The sequence below is a fragment of the Muscardinus avellanarius genome (genome assembly GCF_963383645.1).
Source record: "Muscardinus avellanarius genome assembly, chromosome: 1".
Lineage (NCBI taxonomy): Eukaryota > Metazoa > Chordata > Mammalia > Rodentia > Gliridae > Muscardinus > Muscardinus avellanarius.
This window is the reverse complement of record NC_137786.1, coordinates 164,697,910-164,716,354: the sequence shown is the minus strand read 5'-3', so window position 1 is coordinate 164,716,354 and position 18,445 is coordinate 164,697,910. Positions and strand designations below refer to the sequence as shown.

The window sequence follows — 18,445 nt, the reverse complement described above, 5'->3', positions numbered from 1 at the left end:
GTCTGAGCCTCCCAAGTACTAGGATTATAGGCATTTACCATCATGCCTGGCTGCAGGCAGTTATTTGTTCCCTGAAAATATTGTCATTTTACACTAGCATGCTTCTGGGGGTTGATGTTTGTGGTAGAGACTGCTTAAAATACTTAATCCATCTCGTTTCATCTTCCTTTCCTGGGCACACTGGAATACTACATTTCCATTTCTTCTATGAAATTAGGTTAGAGACAGTTAAGTAGGTTCTAGAAATTGCATGTAAGCAGAAGTAATGTAAAGCCACTTTAAAACCTGGCCCTTAAAAGTAAACAATTATCAGTTTTTATCAAAATTAAACATAGAGCTGTGACATGAACTGCTAAGTTCACTCCTAGATATCTATCCAAGGGACATAAAAGCATATATGCCCACAAAAAGAGGAGTATAAGAAGCTTCATTGCTGCAACAACTCAAATGTCCTAAGGTGTAAAAATTGTGACATATTCATAAAATAGAATTTTATACAACAATAAAAACAAATAAGCTATAGCAACACACAACAATGTATACAAAATTTTGAGTGAAGGAAACCAGACACAAAAATATATTTAATTTTTACTTTTGTTAATGTAAATTTCAGGAACAGGTAAAATGATGCTCTGGTACAAGAAGCAGAACAGTGGTTATCTCTGTGAATAGGGAAGAGGCACAAGAGAAACTTCTGGGCTGATGGAGACGCTCTTTTCCTAAATTCGGATAGTAGTCTCAGGAGTCAAGGCAAATTTAAAAATTTATCAAGCTGTACATCTCAATATACCAGTTTGCAATGTTTTTGTGACAAAATGTATATTTTACACCTTAAAAACTGAATATACCCATTTAAATAGGATGATGTGAGAAAAAAATAAATTTTGCGTATTCCACTACATATAACACTGTGCATACATGCAAAATAAAAACAAAACAAAGCTGGGCATGGTGGCGCACGCTTGTAATCCCAGCATTTGGGAGGCGGAGACCTGAGGATTGTGGTTCTTGGACAGCCTCAGCTACTTAGTGAGGCCCTCCGCAACTCAGTGAGATCCTGTTTCAAAATAAAGAATAAAAAACAGGGGCAGGGGGTGTAGCTCAGAGGTCAAATGTCTCTGGGTTCCATCCCCAGACCTGCAAAAAAAAATATATATATATGCAGTTAGGTATGGAGAGATGAGATATAAAGGAAACTATTATTTTCTTAAAAACAGAACATAAAAAATATCAAATATCTAGGACCTTTTGGTTAAAAAATAATTGACTTTTATCCCAGCCTCTCCAGCAGATAAAAGGTTCTGAAATCAAGGCATTGCTCTAAGGGAAATTTTAAATCCAGGGTGGAGCTATAAGACTATTTGTTAAGAAAGACTTGAAAAATTTAAAGCTGTTCTCCCTAGATTCCTTTCAGCTACACAAGAAAGCTTCTAAGTATATTAAAGGCATTTTCCATTAGATTTCTGACTATCAGTCCAAGATAGAAAGTGTTTGTTTCAGAGATTTATGGGTGTGACTTTTTTCCTCTAATAGTATGAGTTGTAATTTGATACTTAATGACATCTTTCCAAGAAACTCTGTGGGTCCATTTCATAGTAGATATAATTTTATTAGCAAGTCTAGAATATCTGAGGCCCCTGTTACCTAAGAAGTCCCCCTAATTTTAAAAAGAATTCAATTTGCAGAAGCATTGCTTACTTGGACTGAAGCGCATAGGTCTCTCAAAATATACCAGTTTTCAATGTTTTTGCAACAAAAATGTATATTTTACACCTTAAAAACTGAATATAACCACTTAAATATGATGATGTGAGAAAAAATCTGAAGTTATATTGCAATAAAAATTGTATCATAAAAAGAGAGTGGTGGCGCACGCTTGTAACCACAGCGCTCAGAAGGCTGAGACAGGAGGATTGCACGGGTTCGAAGCCAGCCTCAGCTACTTAGTGAGGCTCTCAGCAACTTAGTGAGACCCTGTTTCCAAATAAAGTATAAAATAGGTCTGAGAGTATAGCTCGGAGGTAGAAAAGCCCCTGGGTTCCACCCTTAGTACCAAAAAAAAGAAAATGTATCTTATGTTATTTTGAAATGTTTACCTATTATCAGCAAATATAATATGTGTTTTGAATGCTGCTGGAATTAAGTGGTACCACAGTGTCATACTTAGTGTGAACTGTGCTTTTATCATTGGGCTTGTGCCCGATCTACATTTAGGCTGCAAGTATATCTGAACGATTTCACTGTTATTAAATTCTCTGCTTAGGGTTATAAGAGCTCTTCCATTCTTTTTTCATTATATCTTCAAAATCAGAATAGTGTAAGAGCAACAATTTTCAGCTTGGCATCTCTTCAAAGCCTTTGGAATCCACCACAAATTGCCGGATCAGGTTTTTTTTTTTTAATTTTTATTCACTGTGCAAGTTCTTTGGAGAAAACCTTTGTTTAATCTTGTTGATAAACTCTAAGGCTTTTCATTTCTTTAAGTTAAAAAAAAAAAAAGAAGATCCAAAAGGGTATCCACTGAAGCCAATGCCATAGCCAGCTTAAAAGATGCAATGTTTGACATTCCCCTTAAACTTAACAGTAGCATGATGAGGAGTCTTTCTTTTGAAAAACAGCCTGGTATTTATATGTCTTATAAACCATACGACTACATTTACTCATGCAAACTACTAGTTTCCTACAAATCGCTCCATTTTGCAAAACGTTTTTTTCCTCCTCCTATTAGTCACTATAGCAGTGCTAAAAACGGTACCCTTCCTTTCGATTCTAGGATTTTGTCTGAAATTGCCCCCTTAATACTCAACTTATTAGCACTGTCACCAGTGCTCCAGTGACAATAATTGTGTCCTCAAATTTCTTTAAATTTCAAGTATTTATTTAGCCATTAATTCAAATAAACTGTCTAGTTTTAATTGTAATTTTAAAATCTCAGTTATTGATGTGCATTTGCCGTACTACATGGTAAATATTATTTATCACAAGGTACACAAAGTGCGTGTGCTGTTATATTTAGAAACAACTGATAGCGATCATATCGTTTGGCAATTAAAATGCCTTTTCTTGTGGTGCTGGGGATTGAACCCAGGGCCTTGGGCATGCTAGGCAAGCTGTCTACCACTGAGCTATACCCCTAGACCTAAAATGCTCTTCATACCTGTAATCCCTGTATTTGGGAGGCTGAGAAAGGAGGATTGTAGGTTGGAGGCCAGCTTTAGTAACTTAGACCCTATTTCCAAATAAAAAATAAAACGAGCTGGAGGTAGAGTGCCTCAGGGGTCAAGCCCCAGCAAACACCTCTCAATGCTCTTTTTTTTTTTTTTTTTTTTTGGTGGTACTGGGGTTCCTGGAAGCCTTTCTCCGGGCTACACTCCCAGACCTATTTTCTTTTTATTTTTGGAAACAGGGTCTCTTAAGCCAGCACAGCTGGCTTTGAACCAAGCCAGTGGGGATTACAACCATGCGCCACCACTCCCGGTGTCAATGCTCTTAATTAAGCATTGTGTGTGCCTCAACATGATAGTCTTTTACATATGTATTTGACATTTTATTTTACATAGCTGTTAAGAATTTTGGGGCCAATGTGTGATGTATTTCATTTCCCCCCATTTAAAAGTAGGCTTCCATTTAGTGTTTTCTTGCAGACCATCAAGTTTTTCATGAATGAATTATTAAAGGTAGGTAAAAGCTGGGTGTGGTGGTGCACCCTTGTAATCCCAGCATTCAGGAGGCTGAGACAGGAGGATTATTGTTCATGGACAGCCTCAGCTACTTAGTGAGACCCTCTGAAACTTAGTGAGACCCTGTTTCAAAATAAAGAATATAAAATAGAGCAGAGGGTGTAGCTCAGAGGTCAAAAGCCCCTGGGTTCCATCCTCAGACTCACACATACACAAAATAAAAGGTAGGTAAAGTATAATTTTATTGTCATTCCTTTGTTTTTCTGATTCTCCTATTTTCTGAAATGGAGACCTTTAAAATAAATTGTGGTTATCTGGTTGATATTCCATCATTGTATATTGGGTGCGTTGATGCATTTGGTCCTAGAAGATCCTGGATTTTGAGCAGGATGTGGTAACTGAATGGGGCCTTAAGAAGGGAACACATGCTTATGTGTGAGAAGAAGGCCACATCCAGGTACGTGGGTACCAGAGACAGTCATTGCGAGTTGCTTTCATCTGTTCTTTCCATTTTTGTTAGCAATAGTACTTCAAATGTTAGTTGTGCATTTGTCCAACCAATAAAAAAAAAATAACTGAATTCCCCAGGTTCCCTGCAACTGTGTCTATGTTACTAAGCTTTGACCAAGGGATATAAGGCGAAGTAATTTGTATGAATCCTTCTGATAAGTTTCCTTACTTATAGAAAGTTTGTCTTTTTCTTTCTGGTTTTCTGGCATTCCTAATTCACACGTGGCTGTCATGTTAGGTCATGTGATCATTTTATAAGTCAGGGTAGAAATCACAGGTGACAGTTTGCATAGGAACCTGTCACAGATTCTGGGACTCTTCATGGTTGTGGAGCCACTAGCATAGCCCAGGACCACTTTTGTTTGCCTGAGAAAGATGCACTATTATTATTATTATTATTATTATTATTATTATTATTATTATTATTTAACGTATTTGGGGAGCCTCATCTGAGTGTTCCTTTTATTTCCATTAAACAACTTACATCTGCCTTATATGCTTTAGTTTTCTTGTTTATGACTTCTTCCTCTAGCATACTAGTTTCAATGTAAACAGAAAGGCCTCTTGTTCATATCTGTTTCTCCAGAGTTTAGAATAGTGTTGAGAAAATAGTAAGCTTAGGAAACATTTGTAGGAAGAATGAAGCCTACATTAGGAGGAACTCTTAGTTGGGCATGGCGGGGCACGCTTGTAATCCCAGGCCTTGGGAGGATGAGATAGGAGGATACGGGATTGCAGCCAGCCTCATCTACTTAGTGAGGCCCATCGCAATTAGTCAGACCCTGTTTCAAAATAAAGAATAAAAAGTCGGGCTGGGGGTGTAGCTTGGAGGTAAAAATCCTCCTGGGTTAAATCCCCAGGTCAAAAAAAAAAAAAAAAAAAAAAAAGGGACTCTTAGAGGTAATAAACTCCTTCCTTCTTTAAGAAACTGTAGAATTTAGAATTCTAAAGGAACTGGGAGGTTATTATGCAGGAAGAAACTGACGTTTAGGGTGTTATTTGACTCTTAAGTCCCATAGGACCCTTGTCATGCCAATGACTTGTTAGCCAAGCTTTCTGGCCAGGTAAGTTCTAATTGCTGCCTCTATTATTTACATATATCAAAGATGCTGTAGATAGGATGGCACAGTGGCTCGGACAGGTTGGCCTGCTGCTGTTCTTTCCCGGCCCAGCGAGGTGTGTGAACATAGATGATAGATTTTTCAAGCCTTCCCAGTCATCTGGGGCTGAGAAGGCCTAGGAACTGGGTGCAGTTCAGGTGGAACCTGAGGCAGCCTTAGCCTTAGCAGTTCACTACCTGGCATTCTCGGAGAGGGGAACTGACAGTTCTGCGGAGGATGTTTATCTCAGGCGCTGCTCTGGCAAAACCCTTTCTTCTCCCAGCTCCTAACAAAGACATTTAATCCCTTTGTTCCACTACCCTCAGCCCTACTTGGCCGGATTTAAGGGAGTCAAGTCAGAGCCAGCGCTTCAGCGCTGGGGGTTTGCGCGGAGCGCGTCTGGGAGCCTGGCTCCCCGCACCCTAAGCGCGCGATCCGGGCGAAGGTCCCAGCTCAGCGCTCAGGCTTCTGCGGGCTGCGCGCTCCCGGGCCGCGAGCGCGCGCCCCGGCGGAGGCCCGCGGAGGGAGCGCGCACGCCCCGCCTCTCCCCGCCTCCCGTGCGCGCCCCGCCCCCTCGAGCTGCGATACGCCGAGCCTCAACATCCGAGGACTTCGGCCCCGAGTAACCCGGCTCGGTGACCTTTCCCCTCCGCCCCGCGCCCGGCGCCCCGCCCGCCCCGCGCGAGGGCGGCGTCTGGGGCCGCGCCGGTCCCGGGCCTGCGTCCCCCTGCCGGGCGCGCGGCGCTGCTCGTCGTCATGGCGGCCTTCAGCAAGTCCATCCCTCACAACTGCTACGAGATCGGCCACACTTGGCACCCTTCCTGCCGGGTCTCCTTCCTGCAGATCACTTGGGGCGCCCTGGAGGAGTCCCTGAAGATCTATGCCCCCCTGTACTTGGTGAGACCCGCCAGCTCCCGCGGGCCGGGCCGGGGGCCCCGAGCGGGCCGGGACCGGCCGGGCGGCTCGCCTTCGGGGGCGCGGGCCAGGGTCGTCGGCGCCCCGGCCCCTCCGCCCGGGCGGCGGGGAGGGAGCCCGCGGCGCAGCTGTCACCGCGGTGCCTGTTGCTGGGAAGAGGATGGGCTCCCAACTTGAGGGCGATCTGAAGTCGGGGACCTGCGTGGCTCCCTCTCCTGCCTGGTGATGGGGAGGTGTTGGTGGGTCAGGGAGGCCGCGAGCGTGCCCGCCGGCTTTCCCCATCGAGTCGTCCCGTTTATTTTGCCCTTCCTTTTTCTTTTTAAGTGAAAAAACGGCTTCTTTTACCCGTAGTCTTGGTGGCCACAGATCCTGTCTCAGTTTGACATGACAGGATTGTGACTTTGAGGGTTTTGAAAGTGGTTTTGCAAGTTCACAAAAAAAGACTTCCCGATTTGAGATTTTGCTTGATTTAAGAGTAGTTCTAGTCTTTGAGGCGTTGAAGGTATTTAGGAAATCCGATTTATGTCACCTGGGTCATTTTTTAAAAATAAATACAGCGTTACATGTAGGGCAATTAATACGGAATATTTGGAAATACGTGTAACACAGAGTTGTTAAAAGATGTTTGTTATTAAATATTCTTACCAACATCTTCAATAACGTCATCTTTGATATTAAAGAATAAATCTTTAATAAATACTGTGGCCACTGAAGTTCATTGTCTCATTTGCTGTGTGTTAGGAAGACAGTCCATATATATATATATATATATATATATATATATATATATATATATATATTTTTTTTTTTTTCGGTACTGGGAATGGAACCCAGGGGCATTCTACCTCCGAGCTACACCCCCAGCTCTAATTTTATTCTTTATTTTGAAACAGGGTCTCGCGAGTTACAAAGGGCCTCACTAAGTAGTTGAGGCAGTCCCCAAACCACTGTCCTCCTGACAAGTGTGTACCAAAACGCCCAGCCTTCAGATTATATTTTTTGTTTCCTAAAAATTTCATTCATTATTTAATACACGATCAATTCTTATTTCTCACAGAAGTGAAAATCCAGACTTATACCCAAATATGCCTGAAAGTGTGTCATAGCTATACTTGTAGTACTACTTGAAGGGTCTGATTGTAATAACAGAGATGACTCCGGGAAGATGGTGATTTTTCTCTGAGGTTGCAGGAATCTTTTGATTTTTTTTTTGGTGGTACTGGGGGTGGAACCCAGGGCTTTTCTACCTCCGGGCTGTACTCCAGACCTATTTTATACTTTATTTGGAAACAGGGTCTCACTAAGTTGTTGAGAGCCTCACTAAGTAGCTGAGGCTGGCTTTGAACTTGTGTGATCCTCCTGTCTCAGCCTCCCAAGCGCTGGGATTACAAGCCTGCACCACCACGCCTGGCCCAGGAACCATTTTTTTTTTTAATGGTATAGATTAACCATATTTTAATGCTTCTCAAATTTTAATATATGTTAGGAATCCTCTAGGGATCATATTAAAATGGGGTTCTGATTTAGTAGGTCTGGGTAGGGCTAGAGAATCTGTATTTCTAGCAAACTCCTGGGTAATGCTAGTACTGGGGCTTATCGTTTGAATACAAGGATCTAGAATAGAGGTCAATCATAAACTTACTACTGGAGTTGGAATTTTCTTTCTAGATTTTCTTTGGCAAAGATTCATGCTATGTGTTTTTTCACATGAATTGTGGACAGTTTGTTTCAGATTTATTTATTTTTTATTTTTATTTTTTGGTGCTGGGGATTGAACCTCAAGTCTTTCTCACCATAGACACATGCTCTACTATAGAGCTATGCTCTCAGCATAGAATGTCTATAAACATTGAGCTCTTGATATGTTCAACTAGACAAACAGATTGTTCTTGGGCTGGGTATATATATAGCCCAGTGGGAGAGCACTTGCCTAGTGTGTGCAAGGCCTTGGGTGCCATTCCCAGCACCACATACACAAATGAAAAGATTGTTCCTGACCCCAAAGGTTTATGAACTAGGTGGGAAGACAGTTGATGCTATGTAATTTCTCCCTCTGAAAATCCAGTAGTTTTGTTCATTCAATGACTGCCTGATATTTGTTGTATCTACAGTCTAGACGATTTATTGATTATATTCTGTGATAGGGGAAGTTCAGTGGAGCAATAGGAACATAGAGTCTCCTGCTCTAGCAAGGTCAGGTGGGCGGGGGGTTGGGAAAAGAGTGTGTTTTACTATTATCTCCAACTAGATTAAATACTTCTTGAGGATACATTTTTCATGTCATGTGGCCTTGTATCCTTTACAGCTTTATTTCAGTGTGTTTTAAAGTTGGGGTTGTTACATGATCAGTGGTTGTGAAATAAACTTAATGGGTACTTACTAGAATTTAATTTAATTAAATTAATTAATTTATTATTTTTTTGTGGTATGAGGGATGGAACCCAGGGGCATTCTACCTCCGAGCTATACCCCCAACCCTATTTTTTATCCTTTATTTTGAAACACGGTCTCACTGAGTTGCATAGGGCCTCACTAAATAGCTGGCTGAAGCTGGCAGCAAACCGTGATCCTCCTGTTTTAGCCTCCCAAATGCTGGGATTACAAGCGTGCGCCACCATGCCCAGCTTTATTTTATTTTAGATGAAAGAGAAAAGGTTAGAAAAATTTAGAACACATTGCAGGTACTAAGGATATGTATCATTTCATGACAATTTTGTTTCAATTTTATATGTGTAGGGGATAGGACTTGTTAGACCATGTAACAACAGGACATCCTTTGTAAGTGTTAAATAATTGTTTAAATGTTTGGCCTTATGTGCCAAGATGCAAGGTGCTGTAGTTTAAGAAGTTGGGATTTTAAAAGGAACCATGGATATCTGAATTTGAATCTCAGCTTTGTCAGTTAACTAGCTGTTTGTCTTTGTACATGTTATATCCTCTCTCTAATAATGAAATAATGCACTGGTGATATACTGTATAGTTTCTAGTTCATAGTAGATCTTGAATAATTATGCATTTCCTCTTCCCACTTTCTCAGTGACACTTAGTAGTGAAGTTCATTGGGGGTGGCTAGAGTTGGCTTCTTGGAGTAAGTAGAATTTGACTTGGACCTTGAAGATAAGAATGAATAGATATTGATTCATGTCACATTATTTGTAGAATTCTCTCTCTCTCTCTCTCTCTCTCTCTCTCTCTCTCTTATTTTATATTTTGAAACAGGGTCTTGCTAAATTGTTGAGGCAGGCCTTGAACCAGAAATCCTCCTTTTTGGCCCTCCAAAGTACTAGGATTACAGGCATGTACCACCATGCCCAGCTTAGAGCATCTACTCTTAATGGAGAGGAATTAAGTATGAACCAAGGTAGAAATCTATATATTCTCTGTAAAGTAAGCAATATGTGCATTGTCTAAAACAGAAAATTTGTATTTAGAAGTTATGAATAATATCTTGTACTTATAGGGCATTTATGTCTTTTGTCCTTTACATATTTTATTTAATTCTCATATCATTCTATCATATTTTCCCCATTTCATAGGTAAGAAAACAAATGAGAGAAATTAAGTGATTTTTTAGATTTATAGGGGATTATATTTAGGGTACTTAAATGGGATAATAGTGTGCAGGAATAGTTGACACACAGTAGAACCCAAACAAAGTGGTGTTGTTAATGAAATGTTGTGTTAGTTGTGACCTATGTCTTCATCTCCTGTTAAAACTGATAGTTGGTATTCAGAATCACCACAAGTACTTCAGTAATTGCCCAACAAGTATCTAGATAAGGAACTCATAAATACTGCAGGAATGAGAAGGTATTTGGGCAGATCTGCCTGAGAAAATGAAAGGGTAGTTCTAGAGGCATTCCACAAAAAGAATGAACAGGATTTATAGACTGAGACTATTGGTGCAGCACGAGGACTTGTTCAAATTTCTTGGATTTTTAGTGTGATTTATCTAACTATCATTGATGAAAATGGAGGCATTCTGAAGGGAAGTTGGTTTTGGGAAAGATCTTAATCAGTGTTTTCTGGAGCCTATAAGATGGGTCTTACATATCAGCTTTTCATTTGAAATATTGTCATGTGTTGTACTAAATGGATTCTTTTCATTCCTATCACATTGTCTTGTCTTGTATACATCTGCTTCTGTGCTTCTTTTCATCTTGGTACCTGCAACTGTCCTTAATATTTACCCTCTGCTTAAAATATTTCAAAATGTAGATATGGTATTCATTTAAATAGTGATTCTTAGTATTTCTACAATTTGTAAAAAAAAAAAAATCCCCACTCATCAATTCGCTTTGTATAGTGACTTAAAAAATGATTTCTATGTATTTTGTAGTATATGCTAACAATTTATGCCTTTGCCAAAAACATTTTAGGAAGTTATATTTTATTTCTTGGATGTTAGTTATTGCTACATATTTAAAGTAATTGGTATCTCTCACTACACATGTGCTTGAAACAATTTTCACAATGTTTAAATCCTGTGCTACCACTTAAACTAAGGGAAGCTTAGATTAAGGGAAGCTTTGTTACAATGTTTAAACCCTCCAGTACCACTTAAATTAAGGGAAGATTTTGTGGCAAATTTAGTATACACAGTTGTCTGTTTGGGGATATAAATTCTGTGTGTTCAGAAAACTTGTTCTTGCCGGGCGTGGTGGCGCACGCTTGTAATCCCCGCGCTTGGGAGGCGGAGACAGGAGGATCGCGCAGGTTCGAAGCCAGCCGCGCTGGCGTAAGAGACCCTGTTTCAAAAATATAAAATAGGTCTGGGAGCGTAGCCCGGAGGTAGAAGGGCTTCCAGGAACCCCAGTACCACCAAAAAAAAAAAAAAAAAAAAAAAAAAAAAAAAAAAAAATAGAAAAAATAGAAAAAAAAAAAAAAAGAAAACTTGTTCTTTAAACTGAAATGGTTTAAGACTTTTTTTTTTTTTTTTTTTTTTTTTTTTTTTTTTTTTTTTTACTGTGTGTGTGGTATTAGAGATTGAACCAGGGGTGGTTCTGCCACTGAGCTACACACCTAGTCCTTTTTATTTTGAACAAGGTCTCAGTAAGTTGCTGAGGCTGGCCTCAAAACTGATTCTCCTGTCTCAGCCTCCCAAATACTGGGATTATAAGCATGTGCCACCATGCCTGAGTCTTTTCATTTTCTTTTTATTTTTCTCTTGGTGCATTGTAATTATATACATCATAGTGAGATTCAAAGTGATATGTTTATACATGCACACATCACTTGGTGTATTCCTCTCAGTGCCTGCAGTCCTCTTGCCTCAGCCTCTCAAGTACTAGAACTACAGGCCTGCTTAGGACCTTTCTTAATTTTCTTTTTCCTAAGTGGCTTTCCTTCAGGACTTTTACCCTAGCCAAGTCTAAAGTACATAGAACCTTTTGCACATTTGGGAAGGGATGATTTAGATATTTGTGTTTTCATTTACTTTTGAATGTGTCAATCTTTCTCTAGCTTATGAAAATAATCACTCAATATTTACTCCCTTTGAACCAAACAAATCTGTTGTTATCTAACAAACTTCTTAGATTATGAAGATCAGTTTGTCACCTCTAGCCTTTGAATATACAGTTAAGCAAGAGTCAGAATTCCTAGGACTAAAAGCAATTTATGGACAGACTCTAGTTATTTGTGAAAGGCTTGAAAACCAGTAATTGTGAAGAAATCACATATGCTATGGATTTTTTATTTTTATTTTTTTTTTTTGTGGTACCAGGGTGGTAGCTTTCTACCTCGGGCTATACTCCCAGACCTATTTTTATATTTTATTTGGAAACAGGGTCTCACTAAGTTGCTGAGAGCCTCACTCAGTAGCTGAGGCTGGCTTCGAACCTGTGCGGTCCTCCTGTCTCAGCCTTCCAAGTGTGGGGATTACAAGCGTGTGCCACCACGGCCAGCTAGGATAGTTTTATAAAGCAGTAGTTTAGCAAGTTTTCTAGTGATAAACAAGACCAGCAATGACCCTGGTTTGGATTGGATTGCTTTGGTTTGGCTTGACATTGGTTTGGATGTTTGGATCTGGAATGTCACTCAAAGTCTTCGGTGCTGAAGGCTTGCTCCCCATATACCTAGTGGCCAGAGGTGCGGCTTTTAGGAAATGACTGGATCATGAGTACTTTAACCTCATCTGTGGGTTAATTCATTGATGGATTCATAATTTGAGTGGAGTCTTGGAAAGTGGTAGAAGTATAGTAGGTAGGACATAGTTGAAGGGTGTCAGTTCTTGGAAGTATCCCCTTAGGGACTCTGTCTTATCCTGTTCTTGACTCCTTTCCTCTCTCCTCCCCTTTCTTTACCTCCCCTCCCCTCTCCCCTCCCCTCCCCTACCCTCTCCTCTCCCCTTCCTTCACCTCCCCTCTCCCCTCCCCCTCCCCTCCCCTCCCTTCCCCTCTCCCTTCCCTTCCCCTCTCCCTTCCCTTCCCTTCTCTCCTCCCCTCCCCTTTCTTCCCCTCTCCTCTCCTCTTCTCTCCTCTCCCCTCCCCTCCCCCCTTTTCCCTTTTTTTTCTCCCCTCCCCTCCCCTCTCCCCTCCCCTTTCTTCCCCTCCCCTCTCCTCTTCTCTCCTCTCCCCTCCCCTCCCCCCTTTCCCTTTTTTCTTCTCCCCTCCCCTCTCCTCTCCTCTGCTCTCCTCTCCCCTCCCTCCTTTCCCTTTTTTCTTCTCCCCTCCCCTCTCTTCTCCTCTGCTCTCCTCTCCCCTCCCTCCTTTCCCTTTTTTCTTCTCCCCTCCCCTCTCCTCTCCCCTCCCCTCTCCCTTTCCCCTCTCCTCTCCTCCCCTCACCCTCTCCCTCCACTCTTCCTCTCCCCATCTTCTTCCCTCCCCTCCCCTTTCTTTTTCTCTCCCCTCTTCCCTTCCTTCCCCTCCCCTCTTCTGTCCCCTCCCCTCCCCTCCTTTGCTGCTGCCCTGAGGTGAGCCTCATTGAACCACCACATCTTCCTGTCCATGCTGGGCCTCACCTCAGGCCCAGAGCCAAGGAGGCAGCTGACCTTGCATGACCTTGCCCTGAAAGCTATCATGACACTGAGGGCCAAAATAAGTCTTTCCTCTTCTAAGTTGTTTTTCAGGTATTTTGTCAAAGTGACACAAAGTGAACAAGGAGACCTTAAATTCTTTGATAGCAAATATTTGTTTTTTGTTTTAAAAACAACCAAGAAACACTGAATTATTAGATAATGTAAACTGCTAAAAACAAGTCTATTATCAAATCTTTGAGGATCATGAGATTGTAAATTTGTGCCTAAACTCCCTTTGATTTTGCTTGAACTCTAGTTTCCAACATATGAGAGGCTCCCTCTGTTCCTCTATTCAAAAAGTAAATTTTTACATGATTTGTTTTTACTTTGTAGATAGGACAGCCATTTGGTCTTTTTCTTTTATATGAGAAATTAAATGATGGGCTTTTATTCATTAATGTGCCATTTTGGTTGTGTTGCACTTGTTTTTATGTGTAACTTCTTGTTATTCTTTGGTCGTTCTCTGTTGAGTACAAAGTACAACTTCCAGCACATCACTTCTGTTTGAGAGCTGAGGGTTTCCTATTGCAGTAAACACTTTTTAAGTCACTCTTTGCAGTATTATCTCTGAATGTAACTGGCCAAATCTGGTTTGCCATTATTTGCCTCTTTATTATCATAAGTCTGGAATAAAGTTAATAAATATCAGAACATACATTCTAAATGACTATGCACCAATACTCTTCATGTTTCTGAGCCAACAGAGTCTCATTGAAGTTTTAAAGGCCTTCAAATTTGTAGTATTTTTCAGTACCATCATTATTTCTTTTTGTATGGTCACTAGAAACTTCTCTTTAATTAAGAAAAGAACTTTCCTCTATCTACAAAGTTTATCTTCTTCAAATCTATATATTTTTAAAAAAATTAGTACATTTTGATAGTGAGAGACCCACTTGGAAGAATGAAAACCAAATCCACACTGTTAAGAATCTTCATGGTGACATTTTTCTACCAGATTGTTTTCATATCCAACTCTCTAGTTGTTTTCATTATGATACAGATTATTTTGAATAACTAGGCCTTTTATTTACTTATATTTGTCTTGAACTTTGACTCTTAGAAATGTTTTCTGGCAGATTATTTGCTGGTATTGATGAAGTATATAAATTAATGGAGGGAAAGCTGAAATTCAATGATTAGATTTAGTAATATTTAATTGAGAGGTAAAAGGAAACTGGATGGAAGAAGCGGCATTTTAGTTGCTCTGAAGGAAGAGTAGAATTTGGAAAAGTAGAAATAGGTGGTTCGATACGGGAGAGGAATGATGTGAACAGAGACATTCAGGTAGATTGATACAGTATGCCCTGTGGAGTGGCAGGTAGAACTTGCACTTTATTTGGTAGGTTATGGCAGAGGCTGACAGTAGGGAGTGATATTCTCAGAGTAGTTTTGTAAAGCTTCATCTGGTAGTGGTATATACAACTACTAGATTTAGTGACTAAAATATAAAGTGGTAGTAAGAATCAGATAAAATATTAAGCCTTGTTGATTGGGATATATGGAAGGTAGTGCTTTGGTAAAAAATATTTTCTTTCTTTTTTTTGTGGTACTGGGGATGGAACCCAGGGGCATTCTATCTCCAAGCTGCACCCCCAGCCCTATTTTTTAATTCTTTCTTTTGAAACAGGGTCTCACTGAGTTGCAAAGGGCCTCACTAAGTAGCTGAGCCTGTCTGCGAACTGTGATCCTTCTGTTTTAGCTTTCCGAATGCTGGGATTACAAGTGTGCCACCACGCCTGGCTTGGTAAAAATCTTTTCAGATACTGAATTGTTTTTGGGCACATTGAATTTTGTCTACCAGTGCAGTGTATAAGCAGAAAGTGACCAGAAGGCATAGAGAGAAGCTGGGGCTAGTGAGATTTGGGTATCATAACCTTAGGGATAAAATTGTATCTATGATAGTGGACTAGGTTGGCATGGAGAGAGATTAGAAAGAAGAATACTTGGGGATGCTTATATTTGGAATAGAGGGGAAAAGAAAAGGCAGCAGACAAAGAGGTGTGGAGAAATTGAGATGATAGCATTGGATTGAAGGGACAGTGTTGCAGAAAAGTCATGAGCGGGAAATTTTGGGAGTTATTGTTAAGAGATGGGAAGAGCATGGGCATGAATCTCAATCCTGCCAGCTTGGCGATTTTGATTTAGGTTCTTAATCTTAAAATTTTATGAACCTCAGTGTTCTCATCTAGAAAATGGGGTGAAGCACTTATTTAATATTTTTAAAAATGCAAGTCATCTCCTGTTATTCCTCTGCTCATAATTACCTAGTAGCTTTTCATTGCAATGAAATGTGAAAGTTTGGCCTATAGAGCCTTTTGTGATTTAACTGTTGCTTATTTGATTGCATTTTATACCATTTTTCCCCTGTGCTTATTCATCTAGATCCAGATTTAATTACAGAGTTTATTTTATATTTTTGAATCCATGATTTATATTAAGAATATGTAATTCTAATTTAACAAATTTCTGGGGAATATTTTAAATCGGACAATAGGCAGATTGCCAAAATGAGCATTTCTAAGGAATACATATAACTTTCCCTTTTTATGAGTTACAACTTTGAGAAAAAATTGATAGCCTCAGTTTTTGCAAAAGAAATATGTATATGTAGTTACTTTAATTGATTAAGACAGGAACACAAACTAATATTTTATAATCTTTCTGTATGATAGAATGATTATTTATTCTTCACATATTTATTGAGTAGTTACTAGGTACTGAGCTAGGTGATAGATAGGGAAGCAGAGGTAATTGAAGTGACTGCTTTACCAAGAACTAAACACACTTTTTTTTTTTTAAAGTAAGTGTTTAAGAATGTGTTGGTACAATTTCTTTATTATAATTGCTGCATTACTTGTAATATTACTTGTAATAGTGCAGTGAATGGAAAATATGTTTATATCCCAGGATTATGTTGGGTACAAAGTAATTCATAAGAGTAGTTGATGCATCAGTGATTAAGGGTATTCTGTATAAGGTTTATTATTTTCCAATTAACATAATGTAATACTATATTAAAGATTTGTTTGAATCCTTGTTCAACCTAGGTAAAACTTTTAAATTGCCTTTTGTTCAATCACCAATCTTAGCTTGCTTTTAATTAATTGATATACTATAAAAGAGTGATGAGATTAAGATTTGTGGTTTTTTTCATGTGAGATGAGTCTTTCATCTTGGTATATTAAGAATATAGTTAATAAATATTTCTTAATTATTAATTAGTGAATCAATTTAGTTTTATATGGAGCTCTCTCTTTTCCCATACTTGCCTCAATAACTGAATTGAAGGAATACAGATTTTAAATAATTTTACTTGTAGCACCCCTGAAAAATATTCAGCAAATTCAGAAAAATGGATCTTAAATAATTTATATGTAATGGAAAAAAGTATTAGAGAAAAGTGTTAGATCCAGTGTCATCAGATATGAGTATAGTCCTTTTATAAGAATGCCAAATTTAGTGTTTTTAATTTTTTGCCATTAAATCTTTATTCATTTGTCAGGTGGCTTAGGTTTTTTTTAATTCCAACTAAATTGTTGGGTACAAAAGAGTGTTTTGGTTAGATTTGTAGTGCTGTATAGTGAATTACATTAATAAAAGTTGAAGTATATATTTTCAATATTTTCTGTGTGTGTGTGTGTGTGTGTGTGTGTGTGTGTGTGTGTGTGTGTGTTATGAGGGATTGAACCCAAGGGCATTCTACCTCTGAGCTATGCCCCCAGCCCTATTTTATTTTTTCATTTTTATTTTATTATTTTTTTCTCACTAGTTTGCTACTACTTGCTGAGACTATCCTCCAACCTGTGATCCTCCTGTCTCAGCCTCCCTGGAACAGGAGGCATATGCCACCATGCCTGGTTTCAAGACTGTTTTTACATGACCAAGAATAGTAATATTATTCAGTTTGGAATATAATGTGTGTAGTACTTAATATGAATTTTATTTTTGATCTTTGTCTTAATATTATATCTTAAATGTTTTCAGGTTTATCTTTAAAGTTTAACTTCCATGTTAATTTGAAGCTATAGGAGAATTATCATAGGTAGGAATGTGAGGCCTAATTATCATCATTAAAGCTTGATGGTATGATTTTTATTATTGGGAGGCTTTAGAGTAAATAAAAAAAGTTTGAAGATTAGCTTATATCCTTTCATATATATTATTAACAAGTTGCCCTGGGTTTTTGTTTTGATTTTGGTTTCTCTTAAGTAACCTTGTTGCCTGTATTTATTGCAGCTTCATGGTGTTGTTCATTGAGTATAAGTTACAAGATCTAAGTTTTTAATTTGCTCCGTGATATGAAGTGGGATTTTCTCCTATATATAGGTGATAATTGTGCCTTAAGTATTTCATGGCTTGCTGTGGGAATCATATGAAATAGAGCTGTGGAAAAGCTTTGAAAACAATTAAAGATATATAAATCTTGGTCTGTGACATTTGGTCTCATGTCATTTATGATTAATAATTAAAGATGCGGCGGGTCCCATTGGCGCCCGCGGAAATCCATTATAGGTGATATGCATGCCTTTATTCGTGGAGAGTCGGCCGCCAGCCCCCACGGCCCGCGGGGTCTAGTGGGGGAGAGTGCGTCTCTCTGTCTCTATCGGGCTTCTCTCAGATCGAGAGGCGTGGTCTCCTCTGGGAATCACAGGGCTCCGCCTCCTAGCTTCCAGCCCCGCCTCCTAGCTTCCAGCCCCGCCCCCTGCGGGGCAGCAGCTAGAACCTTTCAATTTACAGTTTGATACTAATAAGGCTATTAGCTTTGTTCTAGCCCCTAGCCAAAGATTATAATTTGGATAGTAGAACACTATGTCTATGGGAAATATGTGGCATTAACCACATGGGGAAGCAGATAAGCAAATAACAAGGTAGTATAAATGAAAAAGATGAAATGCATATGGTCTTGATGTATGTTTCATAGTGGTATTCTATTTTTTTTTTTTTTTTTTTTTTGTGGAATTGGGAATTGAACCCAGGGACATTCTACATCTGAGATACACCCCCAGCCCTACTTTTTGTTCTTTGTTTTGAACCAGAGTCTCACTAAATTGCGGAGAGCTTCACTAAGTAGCTGAGGCTGGCTGCAAACCTGTGATTCTCTTGTCTCAGCCTCCCAAGTACTGGGATTATAAATCTGTGCCACCAAACCCAGCTTCATAGTGGTATTTTATTTTAATTAATTAATCAATTAATTTATTTTTGTGGTACTGGGGATGGAACCC

The 18,445-nt window shown here is 39.4% G+C and overlaps 1 protein-coding gene across 3 annotated transcripts in view; it reads left to right on the top strand.

Annotated features, from left to right (window-relative positions):
* Positions 1-6,046: 6,046 nt before the first annotated feature.
* TMEM135 (transmembrane protein 135) overlaps positions 6,047-18,445 on the top strand; it is a gene marked incomplete at both ends in the record, with an annotated part of 215,398 nt that continues 202,999 nt past the window's right edge. For all 3 annotated transcript variants that reach the window (XM_080714267.1, XM_080714265.1, XM_080714266.1), the window contains one exon: positions 6,047-6,187. In XM_080714267.1, the coding sequence (XP_080570393.1) occupies positions 6,047-6,187 (141 nt within the window). The remainder of the gene's footprint in view (positions 6,188-18,445) is intronic.